Genomic DNA, 18,648 nt, shown 5'->3' with positions numbered 1-18,648 from the left:
GATATTACAGAACAGCCATCGAGGTCACCCTGGACACAATTTGGCGATAACCTTAAAAAAATTATTACAAGAAAATAAGAGGCTCAGAAAAGAGTTATTCGATGCTACAAACAAGCAACACCAAGAAATGTTCAGAGCCATTCAACTTAAAGAAAAACAATTTATCTTGTTAGATAAATTACGTGAAGCTCAAATAGAAGTAAGTCTCTTAAGAGACTCAACGAAAATTTAAGAATTTTAAGATTCAGGACATTGTAATTCAAAAATTCCTTTTAACAAATGTTTGTGCAAGAGAAATTAACATCACTTATGGCTGAAAACGAATTGCTTCAATACCATATCACTCAGTCTCTCATAAAACGCCTAGAAGCGAGCAGGAATGCTGCGAAGTTAGCAGAAGCTAACTACTATTTAGAAGAAAATCTTAAAGAAACACGTAATGAAGTGAAAATGTTAATACGTAAAAATGAGTTTTTATTGTCACAGTGTGAAAAATCGTCGCATGAAAAAGATTAGTATATTAATAATAGCAATGAACATTACTTAAATTGCATTCAACACACTTTTGAGAAAATTGTTTTCAACATTTATTTGTAAACTTTTTATAATTACATCAATCCATAAATTAAAATTATTTCATTTGTATAAACAAACATAACTTATCGGAAGGCAGTTTTCAATTAAATATATGTGCATATACATGTCAAGCTTTTTCAAGCATACTGCGTTCAGCACTTAGGGATGCATATGAATTTGACATTACCTGCATTATTTTGTTCTTTACTGTTTTCAGATCTGTTCCTAATAACCACCTAATACATATTTTTAATTTTGCCTTAAGAGAAATTACTATTATACTATAGGCTAGGCTTGGCCACAACTTGATACCTAAAACTTAAAACAATTGTGAAATATTATTGAACAACTTTGTTCCTAACAAAAGAATCTTTGCTGTCGCAAGAAATCTAGATTCATGGAAAATCTTCATAGAATATATAGAACATAGAACATAGTACTTATACACAATAGACAAATCTAGCTCAATATGATCAATGATATCAATCTATAATCAGTACAGCGGGACAAATAAAAACATATTTGTAGTAAGTCATTTATTATTAACTTATTCCCTCATCATCTTCTCCTTCTGGCGGGCCAGCTTCTTCTTGGACAGTTTCTTCTTGGGCGCGTCGTCTGTGGGAGCGGCTCTCGCTACAGCGTCTTCCCTCTCACTGAGACACACTTCAATGTGACAGGGAGATGACATATAAGGATTGATACGACCATGGGCACGGTATGTACGACGGCGCAGGCAAGGGGCGCGGTTCACCTTGAAATAGACAAAAAATATTTATTATTACAAGTAACCCAACATTAATTACTAGAAATTTCGTAGTCAAGCTTAATTTTTGATCAGAAAAATCTGTCATTCATATTTCAAACAAGCTGCACTTAATTACATAGCATTATGATTAATTCAAATTTAGAAGTGGGTATGTCCGTAATTTTTTTATTACAACCTATATAATTAACAAGAATAAGCCTTAATTGATATTAAGAAATCAATATCTACTTCTTTAAACTCATCTTAGGAGAAATCATCTCACCTCCATTCAAATGAATAAATAATTATATGACTTGATTTACATTTTAAAAATCACTTTTTATATGAATAGGCATCATAAAATTATATGTAATACATACATTATAAAAAAATGTTTCATTGATTGTTACCATTAATAAAAAAACACAAAATTAAAAAATATATATGTCAATGTGAGTAACAAAAAGTTTCAATAACCAAGTATAGGTTTATTATATTTATTAATGTTACTCAATATAATGTTTGCCTTCTGAAAACAGAATGTATCACGGGATATACACTGTCAAGCAAGATAGGCACATGCACTCCTAACATTGAGACGAACATACACAAAGTTGGCTATACATCTGTTATGATAAAAAGTAAAATTGTGTCCACTAAGACTGTACTGACTGTATTGCTAAGTAGTGCGAACTGAATGACGGAACATAATTTAAATAAAATGATCTACCGACATTATACTTGGCATCATGTCAATATCCCATACCGAGCGAGTACAAATTATTTGCATGTATGAAGGCCATATTAAAACAACCTAGCAAATATGAATAATAAACAACAAAATTTAAGCAATAATTGTTGAAAATAACTCCTAGATTTCACCTAAAATGCTGAACACAAATTTGCTTTACATACATTAATAATTTTAATTACATCTAAGAAACTTAAACTAACCTCGTCTCATACATTTAGTGAATCACCAATACTTTTAAACAATTACACTAGGACTTTATTAGTTTTTTCTTATTTTTGTTGCAACTTTACAACAATGCAAGAAGAACACAATCACACCATTGACAGTTTTAAATTATGATGTTTTTTTAAACTGAATGAGTGGTTTAACAAAAATGAAAAGAAATCTAATATAAATAATTTTTTTATAAGCCTAATTTGATATTATAATAATTGTAAACATAAAATGATAACACAAAATCTTTTTATGTCATTAGAACCAGTTTTAACTGTCTGAACTCGAAAGATTTAGCTCAATTATGGTAATCTTAAATGAGGATTTATTCATATGTGAATTGATGAAAAGAGAAGAAATATATAAGAATTTTTTCTACATTCAGTTCAGTTTCTATTCATAAAATGTATAAGAAATTTAAATATCTATGTACATTTATAACCATGTATTTTATTTACGTATATACATCCTTATGAAGTGTTAAGTGTAGCTAACCTGTATGTGATCAATGACGAGCCTGTCGGCGTCCAATCCCTTCACGTCAGCATTAGATTCAGCGTTCCTCAAGAGCTGGAGTAGGAACTCGGCGGATTTCTTCGGCCAGCGACCTTGTGTTGTGCCGAACTGCTTTGCTTGCGCGCAACGACCGACACCGCCGTTAAAGCGACGGAATGGTATGCATTCTTTTTTGTCTACTACATTTTTTAAGTAACGTACAGCACGACGAAGCGGCAGCTTCTTAATTGCCATGGCTGTTTCGTATGTGTTCTGAAATTGATAGGATAACATTGAGTAAACAGTCCATGTGGATTTTGCTAGTTTATTTTTCTATTTTCACGTACCTTGAAGTGAACACGAAGGTTCGAGCCACGCGCCTTGCATGATTTGGCGGGATTATCAGGCTCACGAGAATAACGACCCATTTTTGTTACTGAAACAGAGCGGTAATGTCACTATCACGAACTGAGGTTATTTACTCATAAAATTAAAATATTGTCACAGAAACACTAAAATAAACATGTATTTAACATTATTGCACTTCTTATTATGATATCATAGGCGGTTTAAGAATATATTTCAGTATTTATTTGGATTAAAACAGATTTTCAATATAAGCAACCAACCTCTCAATAGATATTTTAGCAGGAAAAGGAATAGACAACAAAATTTGACACTTTATTGAAGTTTGACAGATGACGTTTCAATATTGCCATGTCTGTTATGCTATTATAGAAATAGAAATCAGAAATATAACGTTAAATTTAATACCGACAAATATCAAAACCAAAAAAGTTTTAGTATTAAATTAATATAATTAAAATTATATGACATCCATATGTTGTTAGAAACATTGATTAAAAATGTAGAATATATTATTATATTTTTAACATTTCATGCCTTCCGTCGTTACAAATACTTTGAAATTTGATTTATAAGTATTTAAAAATGTATACATATAAGCAAAGGAATAATATAAGCAAAGGAATAATGGGTATTTTAAGCAAAAACTCAATCATATGACTGTACTATTAAGCAAACGATAGCTAATAATTTTATGAATGCAGGGTATATATTCTGTTCCTACCTACTATTTATTTTATTTAATAAATTCCTCCTTTTTAATTTTTTTTTTTATTAAGTGTAAAATAAAAGAGGTTGATTTATGAATTTTAAAATGTAGGGCTTAAATTATATATTTTAACACGCCACTGCCAGAATATACTTTGCACGTCTTTGCACGGATGAAAGCCATATTTAAGTCAACCTATCAAAAATTCTTACTATAAATTTATGATTAATAAATATTAAATGTATTATTTGCAAGAAAAAAATATCTTTTTTCTGTTTTAATTATCTTTTTTTTTAGTTTTGATATTTATTTATACGAACATTTCTTAGTCTGTATTCCAATAAAAAAATTGATAATCCTCACTAAGTACAATTACTTAGTGAGGATTATCAAATTCTGCTTCGTTCTAGCGTTCGGTTTTAACTGAATGGGCAATATGGTATTATGTATAACGTTTAAAAATGAAAAGTCATTATAATTAAATTGCTTAACCCGTTTAAAACCGCAACATTTAATTGCTTTTGAATTATGTGGCTATGGCATCAGGTCTTAATAAACAACTGGTCCATAGTACAAATTCATCAAAAAACTTTATTATTATATCAATCATGTAAAAATTATGCAGATGCTTCGGATCTCTCATAACTTTGTCGGTAATTTTTTTTACGGTTTTCAGAATACAAATTGAGATAACTCATACTTCCAGATTATAAATTTGCTTAAATTTTTTCCTTTGAGGATTTTTGACACATTCATTTTTTTTTTGTACAGAAAGGTATATAAAAAGTATATATATAATTTTAAATCTATAATAAAACAACAAAATTTGTTATCTTCGTGTTATATTAAGTGCCGCTAAAGTAATTTATTAAATACGAAGGTAATAGATATCTACATACAAGTTATGATATGTATTTAGGACTCAAATAATACAATAAACATGCTACATAAAGCATTTAAAATTCGAAGTCATTACAGGTACAAATAATAACGATGAAATAATTTCAGCTGACTAGAGCGCTTAGTTTTAATTATAGTAAATATTTACAATTAACATACTAAATAAATTTAATACTTTGGCAATGGGTGCCGGCTGTAGACATGAATCTTTATTTAAGTAAATCATTTTAACCTTAGTAAATTAAATAGTAAAAAGTAATGAATTAAATTCATTAATTCATATTCATTGCTTCAATACACATCCTAAAAGATTAATCAGTATCTACAAGTAATTAATCTACATAACTATGACTAGATTGGTAACAATTTATTCGTTCTAATATTATGTTTTAGAGTTTTGAAGCATGGCAACATTAGTGCTAAGACATTTCATAATAGTGCCATCTACCGGATTCTTCTCAAACTATTATTGCTGCTTCGTTTCGTTGTTAGTGCGGCGCTGTGGTAGGTGGCGGTAGCAGCGTTAAAGGTGCCACGCAAGCTGCACAGCTTTCCCTCTCTAAAAGTATATACATTATTAAATTAAATATGTATAATATTTCGTTTTATTAAAAAAAAAAAACACCATTTCACTAAATTATTTATGAGATACGGAAGAATAATTAGAAAATCATTACAATATGTAACTTAAATATATATCAATAAAGTTCAATATTAATTGGTTATAAGTCAAATGTTTTTTTTTTAATGTTTAATAAACCAAATGAGAAAGTTTTTCAAAAACGTCTTTAAATATGAAAATACATATTATTTAATTTATAACATTGACTTACGATATATTATGAAAATATACAATTTGAGAGATGTTACTAAAATTTTCTGTATAACTAAATCGATGCCGTCGCCTAGGCGTTTAATCTGTATAATTGCGGCGCGTCCTAACGACCAATTAGCCAAAACGACTCAACGGTAAACATGACTTTAGAATATGTATAGCCTGCATTATGATACGTTTGAGGTGTCATTGAATAAGCGTTACACAATTAAGAACCAAAAATAAACATTCAAAGAATGGGAATTTTACGATATTTATAAATTTTTATGTTAAGGAATCTTAAGTCTAACGTAGAATAAAATATTAATAAAGTTAATTATATCATGCCGTGTACTTGTGCAACTCAGGACTTGCGCAAGTATACCGTAACTTGTATTGGAAGAAAACTGCGCAAATTTCCGAAATGCCCAAGAAAAAGTTTGCTTTCTAATAGCCGCCTCGTGCAATCTTGCGTTGTTTGGTAGCAGTTTGCATTTCGTGCCAGTTTCAGAATTATTTAAGCCACCTACATTTGCACGTCATTTTCGCGCCAAAATAAACGAGACTACAGAGGAATGGAGTTCGTGCTATACTAGAAGAAATTATAAACATACATAGAATCGAGCCTTATCTTTGGCAAATTAAAGGGACAAAAAAAAATTAACTAGTCAGTCATCTTTAATCGATACAATTCGGTAGCTCTTCTGAATTTTCAGTTTTTTTTATAGCTTAAATGAAGCCAAGTACGGCCATTACTTCATTCTTAGCATAAGTAGCTCGCTGAATGTACGCTCACTTGAACGGTATCAGTATAATAACATTTCTGCAAGCATGCTTGAGCCATTGTTGTTACCTCCGAAAGACGTGTTTGCAAGTCTGGACTTGCTCAAGTCGACTGTAACGTGTGTATCCAGATAATATTGACAGATATGTTTACAGATTATATAAAAAACATTTTATACAGATTATATAATATAATGTAATTAAATGATCTGTAACTAATGTGCAAGTCTGGACTTGCTCAAGTATACTGTAACGTGTGTAGCCGGCATTATATTGAAATTGGAAAATATTGTTTACAGATCATATTGAGAATATATACAGATTATATAATATAATGTTAATAAATTATCTGTAAGTAATAATTGATAATTAGATTACCGCGATCATGCAAATAATGCAGCGGTGGACGAAGATCAGGAAGCCGCCACGGTTCCTCCTCTCTCTCCACCTTTGGAACCAGCGCCCCCCATTCTTCACGAGGCCTGGCTATTCCACGACACGGCCAGGTACATCTCTGTAAGACCACGTCACTATAACAACCTTCCTATTACGAATATAAAATGTGTTCTACGTTTGATATATTGTAGTTTAAATCTAAATTTATATATATATTTAATACTAACAGACGAGGTCGGAATAGAAGCGATGTGCCTAAATTTTAATTTTAAGTTAAAATCTTTCATGGTTGAAAAATATATATATAAAAATGCTAAGGATCTGCATTTTTGATTTTTGAGCGCATCGTAACAGAGGTACTCGAGCCATTTTAACAATATTTTCGTTTTTTTTTTTTGTATAATCAAAACATATTTCACTATTATCATTAATACAGATCATTAAAGTAATAAAAATAATGTTTTTAACCTAATTCATTTAATAACACGTGTACAATTCTTTCACATCCAAAACTGCTAATTCGTGTATCAAATAATATGGACGAAGTCAAGAGTATGTTTGAATATTAGTTGATCTTTCATACTAAAATTAGTTTACGGAGTTCAATAAAACTACAAAATTGAGCTTAAACATCAGTATGAAACATATCTAGTTTATCCCGGAATTCCACGAATAGCCCGCAGGAAGAAGCCATAACAGTTGAATGTTGCATGAAATCACGTAACAGATTATATATTACTTTATTCCATTTGTCGATTTTTTCGGAGTTCGCGCGGAAGTAGTCGCGGGAAAAACTAGGAAATTTACATTACCCAATCGATATACCATTCCGTGTCAAAATTCAGTGTGTCAATTACACACACGAGAGCAACACAACATATTCTATTATATCAGATACAACACGAACCAACGATTACAATAATAACTATCACTTAACTAATAACAGAGCAAGATATGTATAATTAAAACCATTTTTGTTTTGACTTTGACAGTACTCACGCTTTGAAAATTTTATATTTTGACAGTTGTCATATGAAATACTTATGATTATATTTTAAATATAAACTTTTGAGCCAATATTTAGAATAAAATATGAATAAGAAAATATGGTTACTTAACAGCCAGTTTAGTATAAGATAATTTTATTGGTAAATCAAATAGTATTCGATATTCCGGCAGTAGCAAACTCTAATCCTTTTTTCGAATGACTTTTTCATTCTATATTTTGTAATTAATATTTAGATTAAAATTTTCATATGAATAAAATATTCAAGATATTATAGACAACTTTTTTTATTTATATGCGATTGTTAGACCTATAAATATAATAATACGATGGTTATTTTGCAAAATATATTATGAAGGTATTAAATATAATTGTATAGAAGCTCTCAATCAACGGTTCATTTAAAGTCACGCTGATAGTGACATAACATACAAAGCTCACAGTAATTATTGTTGTTTAATTTTAAAGCAATCAAGTTCACATGCAGATCTTGTAATGAAATAGAGATGGCTACCATGTATTTAATTTAATTTTCATATTAAAAATAATATGCATATATTTATATAGACTGATTATAATATAAAAGAAGAGACCAATTTTTTTTGGAATTTTTATAATAATCATTTGAAAATATTCTTGAGATTCCATTACATTGCTATTGCTCGAAATATCTTTATATGTATAATTTTCTATTTCTTGTTGATATTTCTATAGAGTTTTATTTGTAAACTACTTCATCATGTGAGTGTTGGTCACTCTGAACGTTTCAAGCTCTACGGTAAGCTCATATATAATTCACTGATATTTCCGTGTAATTATATAAGTATCGCGTTGTTTGAATCGATTGTGTTTTATTCAATAAATAAATCAAGGGGCTATTAACTTTCATAATAATAGTATAACGCACGCATCACTTGAAAGAGCTATGTTATTTTGTTGTTTAAATGTATTCAACTTTTCTTTTCAAAAGCTGTGTATTGAACTACGTATCCCAATTAGGCTTTGCTCTGGTTGGGGAAAGGGTATGGGGTCGGTCTTATCTATATCAAATTGTTTTAATATCTGTTATCTTTTGGCATTCAATAATCCGTATGTCGCCTAACATTGAATGGCGAAATTAATGTTCCGAGCCTGGCGTTACCAATAAAAATGGATCGAAATGTCATCCGAATGAGGTCCGTAAATAAAAACTAAATGTCACGCCGGCATTTGTAACCAAAACTGTTCGAGTGTAGGGGATATTTTAAAAACAAACAATACGGTAACTTCATTCATATTTTCTTAACTTTGTTTTGTATAGTATATTCCCTTTATTTACATTCCTCCAGATATACAAACTTTTTTAATTTCATTATATATTCATGTATTGTCTAACACCTGACAGCAGCTGTCAGATATGAAATATGGCCTCTCATATGTCAAAATTCGGTCCTAGTGAAGATGAGTATTTCCGATAACATAACACTTTCCGACAATTGTATTAAAGAATCCTCGATTGATAAGCATCGCTTCCTTTGTTTTATTAAATTCAATACATTAAGGGTGACACGTGTTTTGTTTTTTTTTTTATTATTTTAATGTAAAGAACGATGGTTTATGAAAAATTTCATATAGCTGTCTTTTCTTATACAACATTATATTGTTAAAACTGATTTGATGCGCCGTCTTAGAATTTTTCTTTGAGTATATACAATATATACCGTACTTTTTTTGTGTTTTTTATGTTATAATTTACTTCAGTTTATGTAGTTTTTAGGCAATCTAAAATTTAAATAAATATGTAAAGTTAAAATAAATATGTAAAAATGTAATGTATGTAGGATATCTAGAATATAATCTTTACTCTGTTGTTAATAAGAAACAAATCCCAATGAACAATATACAAATTATGGATAAAAGTCACTTATAAAACATAATCTTAGACATATAAATTAAATAATCTCCTTAAAATATTCCTAAAAAACGTGCCAATCAATTTTGAACTCTATAAACAAGAAGCTTGTCCAATGTATTTATTACTTTATATTTAACTTAAAGCCCATTGTACATAAGCGTTAGAGCAGTGAATGAGACAATCTCTAGTAATTAACGCGCCTGAAGAACCCTTCCCTTAATACCCTGCCCCTGACAAAGGGCGGGGGTCTGTCGGAAAATTATATAATCACTCATAATCGACACTTGCTAACGATGAGATGTACTATATCGAGACTTGAGATTCGTCATGCAATAATATTAAGTAATTATTATACAAGATAACATTGCTTATAGTTTTATGAGTGTGAGTGCTTATGTGTGTGTGTGTGTAACATAGATTAAATATATAAATGAATTTTTGTTTTTTTTTTAGGTAGAAATAGTTGGATCAATTTTTGTACTGCAATACAGTTTGTTCCGTAGTAAGAAAAGTCTTATTTAAATCATAAAACTTTTCAAATGATGACAAAACAATTTTTAAATTATTATCTGTGTCCACATAAAAAAAATATTGAGCCAAACGGAAAGATATTTCTGTCTCTCTCTCTCTCTTTCTATATATATAGAAAGATTATTCGCATATTTAATCACTTAGCGTGATCACAGCGAATGGAGATCGAGTCTAAATCTGATTCCGGTCTAGATGAAAAGAGGCTTAGTGCGCCGCTCGCAGGCCTCTCGGCTTAACAAACGATTTGTTCCCTTTAATAAACAAATTAAGTTCATAAAAAAAATATACATATGTATATATATATGTGTATGTATATATATATATATATATATATATATATATATATATATATATATATATTAAACTATTTCATTAGTATATCTGTTTAAACATAACATCGTTGATTGTTAATTAAATGTTTTTCATTTGGTTTGACTAAAATATTGAATATTATTGTTATATTATACATAAAAAATATATAAATTTTTAAATTCATTAAAAATTTTACAATAATATCCCTTACAAAGAAGGCTTAATTGATGTGACGTAAAACAAATATATCGTAAAAGAAATGTTTAATTATGTGACGTATTAAATGTAATTAAAAGATAAACATTCAATAAAGCATTTATACAAAATCTAAGCTCGATAAAGCACTTTAAGTTAAACTGTCGTGCGCTATACAAACAAGGGCGCGTTCACAAACAACTTATGAGCTATTATGATTTGATAAATTGAATCGTTTTTATTTATGTGATAATTTATTTATATCATCGATAATTATTTTTACATTACAATGAAACTGATAAATAAATTTATCGATATTTAAATCATCTCAAATATAACATAAATATATAATTTTTTTTTTTAATAAGAATTAAATAGAATTCGATTAAAGCTGGTTACTCATAATTGCTAAATTATTAGTTTAAAAGTTATAAAAAAATTACCTACTTAATTTTTCATTAATATTTAGTGTTAATTTCATACATTAAAGAAAATGCAAATTTGTATTTATTTGATGATATATGACTTACATTTTAAACTACGTGCTACGGTTCGAGTACAAGCTAAGCATACTCGCAGCTAGTTATGAAACATAAAACCTGCCTGAATAAAAGTAACATAAAGAATGAACAGAACAAAACTAGAGTATAAAACATACTAAAACATTTAAAATTATAACCTATGTTACGAATGATAATCAAAAATAATTACTATCATATCCTAATCAAATAAAATACAAAAAAAATTAAATAAAAATGCACTTTGTTGGTTACGATATTCAACTTAAAATAAAGCAAACTAACAAGCAAACAGTACCAAGACGTATCGCGTAATTCTCAGGACATATGAAATCACGCGGGTATGCCCGTCACGTACTTAATAGGTGCTTCGCTAGACGATTCAATTGCCGACTTGATGTCCTTATAAATCACTGTACTATTTACGTTTATACTTTTTACGTGTTCTCTTTACGTGTACATTCTATAATAGGTACAACAGTTCCGTCCCTATTGCTTCCTTTGTATATAAACTGTGTTTTATCTGGAACTATTCACTTCGGAATATTTTTAAACGAAGTATTCACACTAGATTTTATAAAATCAAATTGTCATTATATTTAATATTATAGAAATGTCTTGAATAGCATATTAATAACAATAATACATAAAAAACATTATTATTCAAAATAATACAAAGAAGGATAAAAACATCTATTATATATGATTATTTATATTTAGTCAAAAATATTGACAAGATTCGTAATTAACAGTCTCTTGTCAGCAGTATTTCCAGCTACAAAAAAGCAATTATTTTTTCATAAATAATGCCAATTTACGAATTAAATGTAACATAATTTTAAAATCAACACTAAGTATGATATTAATCGGCAAAGACACCGGAGGCGACTTTTAATTGAATCGAATATAAATGACATATGCACACTCCAGGGACTAGGGCTGTTTGTTAATTACACGCTTCACGTACATACAATGTGACAGATTCACTATTAATCATACCGCATATAGATACTTATTATTTGAGCTTATAAGAAATGTGTGCAATAAATTTACTGATTTTATTATGGTACGCAGAAATTAAACACTTTTTTGTGTAAACCGTAATGTATTTTATATAAAAATATTTTTTCAATACATGCAGCACTAGAAACTTATGAATAAAAATTGTCTATGCTTATTTTGAAATAATTAAAAAGAATTACAAAGAGTTTATTATTTATGATTTTATGAAATTTAAGTTAAACTATATATTTAAGCTATTTTATCTCCATTTTATACATCTTTTACATAAGATGAATAAATTAAAAAAGAACAAGTAATATAAAAGAACGCTACACAAAAGCTTATTCAAAGTTCAATAAAGACAGAAAAAAAGTTCCGTTTTAGCTGAACAAAATCCCCAATTAATTGGTGCGGAATCAGATCAGTGCTAAATTAAACATTTTCTCTTATTTAAAACCGAAATGAAGTCCATTTGAATTCGGCACGTCAGTAATTACAGAGTTTACAACGTGCCATGCTCGCGTCGGCCATTTTACAAAATGGTGTCCCCAGGGAAACGTCACTTCGCAACTTAAATGGCAATTGTTTGAAACTAAATTTGAATTAATCAATGTTATGTTCGTTATTTTGCCTGATAGATCAACAATTTGGTTATAAAAATGATGCTTATTAGTAAAAAACAGTAAGATCTTAAGGAAAAAACTGTCACTTTTTTGTTATAAATAAAATATATAAAATTTCATTGACTAGATTCTATATGTAATTTTGTCTTTCAGCCCGACTTATTCTCAAGTCCCTGTAGGTAGTATAAATGCCACTAAGTAACTCAAAAAGGATTCTAATCGCAGATTACGTACAAGATGTGATTGGAAAATATTTCCTCAGACTTTTTAAATTGGATTCAATTCGAGCTCCGTTTGCCTCGAATGTTGCCAGATAATGAGATCGCTACAGCTTATAGTATATATTATATTGCATCTTTGAAAAACGTTTACGTCTATAAAATATACTAGGTATTAGGAAAACTAAGATTAATTATTGATTTCTAGTTTCGAGCTTGTCACGACTTTAAAAAGATTCGATTTTATTTAGCAATTAGTTTTGTATTGATAGACTAGTTAAAATTAAGATTGGTACCCTTTAAAATATATAATATGCACATACCGCGTCCTTAATTTGATCTTCCTCTGTGGTCTCAATATCGACGCTCTCGTCACTGTCTCTATCACTTTTAGACGAGCGCGCCGGTGATGAGCGGAGCGGCGAGCGCAGCGGGGAGCGGAGGGGTGAGCGAGATTGTCGAGGAGATGTAGTCGGGGACCTATTCACAATATTAGTGATTATATAATTTACTAACGAGATCAGAACACACCATTATAGTAAATAATTAGTGAAATTAATGAATAAATTCTGATAGCTGAATTTAGAGCTTAAAGGCTAATAATAAAGTTTATATTCCTTTTGTGAACATACACGTATAAGCAAACAATATATAAATACATTGATTTGCTTGCGATCGAGGTAAATTTACATTGAATATTTCCCTTTCTAACGAATATTGTGAGTGCTTTTCTTAGATTATAGTTAAATTAAACTACTAGTGAAACAAAAAAAAAAAGCAAGAGGTTATCAAATACATAAATCAACTATCACATCTATATAATTCATAATATTAGTGAACCAAAGGTATGGTTAAGTTAGGCTTAGACGGAATCCGTTTGTTTAGGACCATTGTTAGGTTATTATTCCATTATAATATTTTACCTGGATGGTGTTATAGAGGGAGACACTGTTGGTGAGAGTTGTGGTGACTCCAGACGATGAGAGCGGACTGGACGGAAAGCTCGCGGCTCTTCTATACCACCTACACTGCTCAAGGCTGTTAGGGCACCTGAGAGCAGGTTCAGTGTTTAAAGATTCAGGCATTGATCATTAGTTTTTGACTAACTATTATTTACGTCATTTTAAAATATTGTAACCTAGACTGACCTTTTTGTTTTAGGTTAGTATGTTATGTGTTATTCCTTACGTAAGTAATTATTTCCTTCCTTAAGTAATTATTTAAACGGGCTAATAAATTATATAGAACAAAAAAACTCGAAGTCTTATTTTGCGCTTGTGACTTATGGCTTCCGACTTGGTCGGAGTTGAAGCAATCCAGATGAAAATAATATTACTGATAATAACAAATTTATTTCAACATAAACATGTTCGAGTACTACATAAAGTCTACCAGAAAATGGTCTAGACTCACCAGGAGACCATAAGGTCGGTTTCAGCCAGGGTATAGCGTACGGCAGTGGTAGGCGAGCTCCCCATACATAGTCCGCTAGTCTCGGCACGGGCGGCGCTGGGGGACTCGACGCCGCTCGCTTCGGCTCCGGTTCCTCCCTGCGAACAACGCGTCTGATGCGGAATTTAAGACCGAAAACGATGCTACGATTGGTTTGGCAACATTTTGTACGAGTTAAGTGTATTTAAATCTTTTATCATACGATTGTTTTTACGTTCTAATGAATCATTAACACGATAAATGTTTATACAGAGAATGCTTCCATCCAAGAAAGTAAATTAATTACTATAATTAGGTTGTGTTAATTGTTTATGTTTGATGTATTTTTAGGTAGAATTAGACTAAAAAGAAAATAGATAACACTGTCCTATCTATGTAAATTGACTGACGTGGAGCAAAACATTAGTTAGCAGTGATATTTACTTAAGATCAAGGAATTCATGCAGAAGTCTATTAGTTAAAAATCTTATTATATGCACATAACCTTAAAGCCAAAATAATATAGTCATATATTTATACATAATGTGATATACTGTATTTTATTTGACCACTTGCTTACCTAGCGGCTGATAGCATACGTTTCCTAGTTCCGCCGTTGAACATAGCCTTAACGTCTTCCCAAGCGTGTACAACCTCCACGGGCGGACTGCCGCTCAGCTTCATGTGCCGTCTCCAGGAGTTGAAGTTAGCAGCGTCAGGCTGTACATACTTATCACCGGGACCGACGCGGTGAGAGTGGAAGATGAATTTGTTTGGCGAAAAAAACAGACCGCAGTAAGCGCACTTGATGCACTTCGCGCGCGATGAATTGTACCTTAAACAAGAAGAATCTCCTTATTGCTAATATATTCTTATATATTATATTACAAGCGCAATCTACAAATTATAGTATCTTCTTGATTTTCATTTTATTAACTGTGCGACCACATTTTTATACGTTTTCAAATTAAGGTTTTCCAATAATAAATAAACCTTATATTCTCGAATTACTACGCGTTATTTTAATCATTTTCAGACATTGTCATCTCGTCTGCCAGTGATCACGGTTGCTGCAAAGTAACCGAAACGTCGGGAGTATGTAGTTTTAAAAATAGTACAATAACGCTTAGTAATCCGAAAATATTAGTTCAATTGAAATAAATTTTCGCGAAAGTTTCATTATTTTCAATAATATTTTATAATTAAATAGATATAATTAGCTACCTCGCTGGCAGGAATGCTCCGCGACAGCCCCAAGCGCATTCGTGATGGACAGCAAACGCGAAGTCATCAGGGAGACGAGGTGGTGCGTTGTCTCCCAAAAAAGACTTGCAAAGACGCTCTGCCTCACGACGTGTTATCATACCTTAGTAAATTAAATGTTTTATTGTATATAATATACCAGTTACAAAAAAATATACTGAAAATATTTTATTGTGAAAGCTAGTACATATAGAATATGCGTGAAGTAAATAATAATGGTCATAAATATTACTGGCTGCTTGTATTATTATGACATATAAATGAAATGTTCAGTTTTATAAAAAAAAAACTTCATAATAAATAACCGCTTAAAATTATACATCAAATATTTTATGTTAAAAAAGAAAATATATATATATATATACACATATTTTTTTATTACCTACACATAATTTTCCAATTTTAAACAAAACAAATGCAAGAATAGATCTGAACGAGAAACATTAAAGAGAAAATCGATCGGGGATAACATTAAGTGTGAGTAATCCGCTGAGAATTGATGCTATCTACAACTGAGACCAGGTGTATGTTTGTCTCCATGACTATAAATATTTACTATTAATATGACCCGGTTAATATATAATAAACATAACGAAAATATCGAAAGTGTTGTGTTAAAACCCAAATTTGGATAAATGAAAAACATTATATATATAATGTTGGTAGTATATTACTTCAATGTTGCTAGTCAAGAAAAGAATTTCTCTCTTAATGTTACCCTAAACATAGAGTTTATATATATATTAATATTCGTATTGAAAATATTATGTATTCATACCAAAACCATACTGAGTTGAGATTATGATCAATAAATAAGAAATAACTATAGTATTTACCGCATCGTCTAGACGAGACAGGCATAGCGCCGGCTCGCCTCAATATCTCCAGCTGTACAGGCGTACATTGGACACAGGTGATACCCAGCGCCACTCTCCTATTATGAATCTCGTTGTATGAGAACTGCTTCAACAGAGTGTTTGATATCTGAGCGAGACACAATCTCTCCGTACCTTCAATAACTAGGGATACAATCGGTACGCCGTATAGCAGAACTGTTCCGACCTGAAAATAAATATGTATAAAGGATTTCCATAATCGACTGCATTTTCCTGTTTAAATGAGATCTTTTTATTATTTGAATTAAACTTATATTTTTTCGGATATACATACTACGCGTGCTTTATTTTTTGTTAAAACTACATACTCCCGACGTTTCGGTTACTTTTCAGCAACCGTGATCACGGTCGGATGAGATGGGAATATGAACTCCCGACGTGACAGACGAAACTACATAGTTTTAACAAAAAATAAAGCACGTGTAGTATATCCGAAAAAATATTCAAGTTTCATTTAAATTAATAAAACTCGCGAAAGGTTTAGATGTCATTATCTTTTTATTATTTGTCTAACATCACTTAACGGCAGAAGATTTTGTTTGTTCTATAATATTGAGTTAAATGTGATTTACTTAAGAATATATATATCTTTGCCTTCCCCAAGAATCAAAATATTGAAGTCTATTAACAATTCATTCATTTTTATTTCATTGTTCATCTTAATTGTCTATATAAAAGCATCCTATACGCGAAATCGGAAACCTAAATGTAGGTATGATTATATTATATTTTAACACAAAATCAATTTATATTTTTGTATCAACGTACAAAATTTCTCATTTACAAGTCTTTAAATCATTGCTTGATATGATAAACTTATGATATTTTCTAAATACCTACTTGATTTGGTTTCCCGCCTGTAATTTCTAAAGCCTTGTGCTCTGTTCGAGGCTTGATCGGCTCTCGGGGCGACATCGCTAGGTTTGTAGCCTCCATCCTGTCTTACGATATTTTAAAAGTCAGCCTTATTATTAAAAAAAAAAATACGATAAAAATAATAAATTTAATAACAACACTAATAACATGTGTTCGTAGATTTTGATTGTAATAACATTATAATATATACTTAACATGCAAATGCATGCCATTTATTTATATAGGAATAATAATGGCGTAAAATAACATAATGGTATCAAACCCCAGAAATCCGCTTACATTGATTGAAACATATATTGCAAATGAGGTAATTCGGACAAAAAAATAATAATAGACGCAATAAAAGGAATGGTAATTTCTGCCGGATCATAAATTGTATCGTAACAGTAAAGGACAAGTAACGTGTGAATCTAGTGTATCGAATATCAATTGGTAAGGGCAAGGGTGATGATACGGAACATAGGAATGAGGGCTTGGTATTGTAAACAATTTATTTTAAGTAGAAATGTTAACAGAGTATTGTATTCCATGTATGCTTAACTATAAAACTATTATGAATTAAATTTTGATTACGTTTAAGGTTTAATTTCGAAATAGATTTACCGACGGCAAGTTTACTTTGGAATATACTTGATGTATCATATATATTTACGATTTAAACGACATACACACACATGATACAAAGAAAAAATTTCCTTATAATATGCAATGATTATATATATAGTTTTTTAATAAACACTCCATTTTGGGGAAGTGAATATATAAAAATTGTAACAAAACTTCCTGATGAATCTTCTTATAGATTAAATATTAATATAGTAATTAAAATTCACAAAAAATGAAACAATAAAAAAACGTAATCCTTAATCTGCTGTTATTCAAAAAGACATTTAAAAGTTAACAAAACATGTCACTTTTATAAATCACCACTTAATACTTCTCCCCAATGTTAAAGCAACAGGGATACATTCAGGGTTGAAAAATATAACAGTGTAAGTTATTTAAGTTACCTGCTGTATGTTTGTAGATCTATATTATGCCTAATTATGGTCTATAGATGAACAGAGTTGCAGTGTCCTGAAATATTGTGAAAAATAAGATATCCTAAATGTTTTTCTTATACAGGGAT

The 18,648-nt window shown here is 30.2% G+C and overlaps 2 protein-coding genes across 2 annotated transcripts; both read right to left on the bottom strand.

Annotated features, from left to right (window-relative positions):
• Positions 1-1,097: 1,097 nt before the first annotated feature.
• Positions 1,098-3,487, bottom strand: LOC116767863 (large ribosomal subunit protein uL22). Its single transcript, XM_032658366.2, has 4 exons — positions 3,416-3,487; positions 3,134-3,222; positions 2,787-3,059; positions 1,098-1,330 (listed from the first exon to the last, which is right to left on the bottom strand). The coding sequence occupies exons 2-4, from the start codon at positions 3,212-3,214 to the stop codon at positions 1,124-1,126; spliced, it is 561 nt and encodes a 186-aa protein (XP_032514257.1). The 5' UTR covers positions 3,215-3,222; positions 3,416-3,487; the 3' UTR covers positions 1,098-1,123.
• A 1,373-nt stretch (positions 3,488-4,860) lies between these two features.
• LOC116767998 (SKI family transcriptional corepressor 1 homolog-B) lies at positions 4,861-17,579 on the bottom strand. The gene is made up of 9 exons (XM_032658603.2): positions 17,484-17,579; positions 16,584-16,809; positions 15,709-15,850; positions 15,065-15,319; positions 14,467-14,618; positions 13,977-14,103; positions 13,377-13,533; positions 6,737-6,872; positions 4,861-5,320 (listed from the first exon to the last, which is right to left on the bottom strand). Exons 1-9 carry the CDS (start codon positions 17,577-17,579, stop codon positions 5,250-5,252), a joined length of 1,362 nt encoding a protein of 453 aa, XP_032514494.1. The 3' UTR covers positions 4,861-5,249.
• Between the last annotated feature and the right edge of the window lie 1,069 nt (positions 17,580-18,648).

The sequence above is a fragment of the Danaus plexippus genome, chromosome 19 (genome assembly GCF_018135715.1).
Source record: "Danaus plexippus chromosome 19, MEX_DaPlex, whole genome shotgun sequence".
In the NCBI taxonomy this organism is placed as follows: Eukaryota; Metazoa; Arthropoda; class Insecta; order Lepidoptera; family Nymphalidae; genus Danaus; species Danaus plexippus.
Note: the sequence above shows the minus strand (reverse complement) of the source record. Positions and strands in the feature narration are given on the sequence as shown.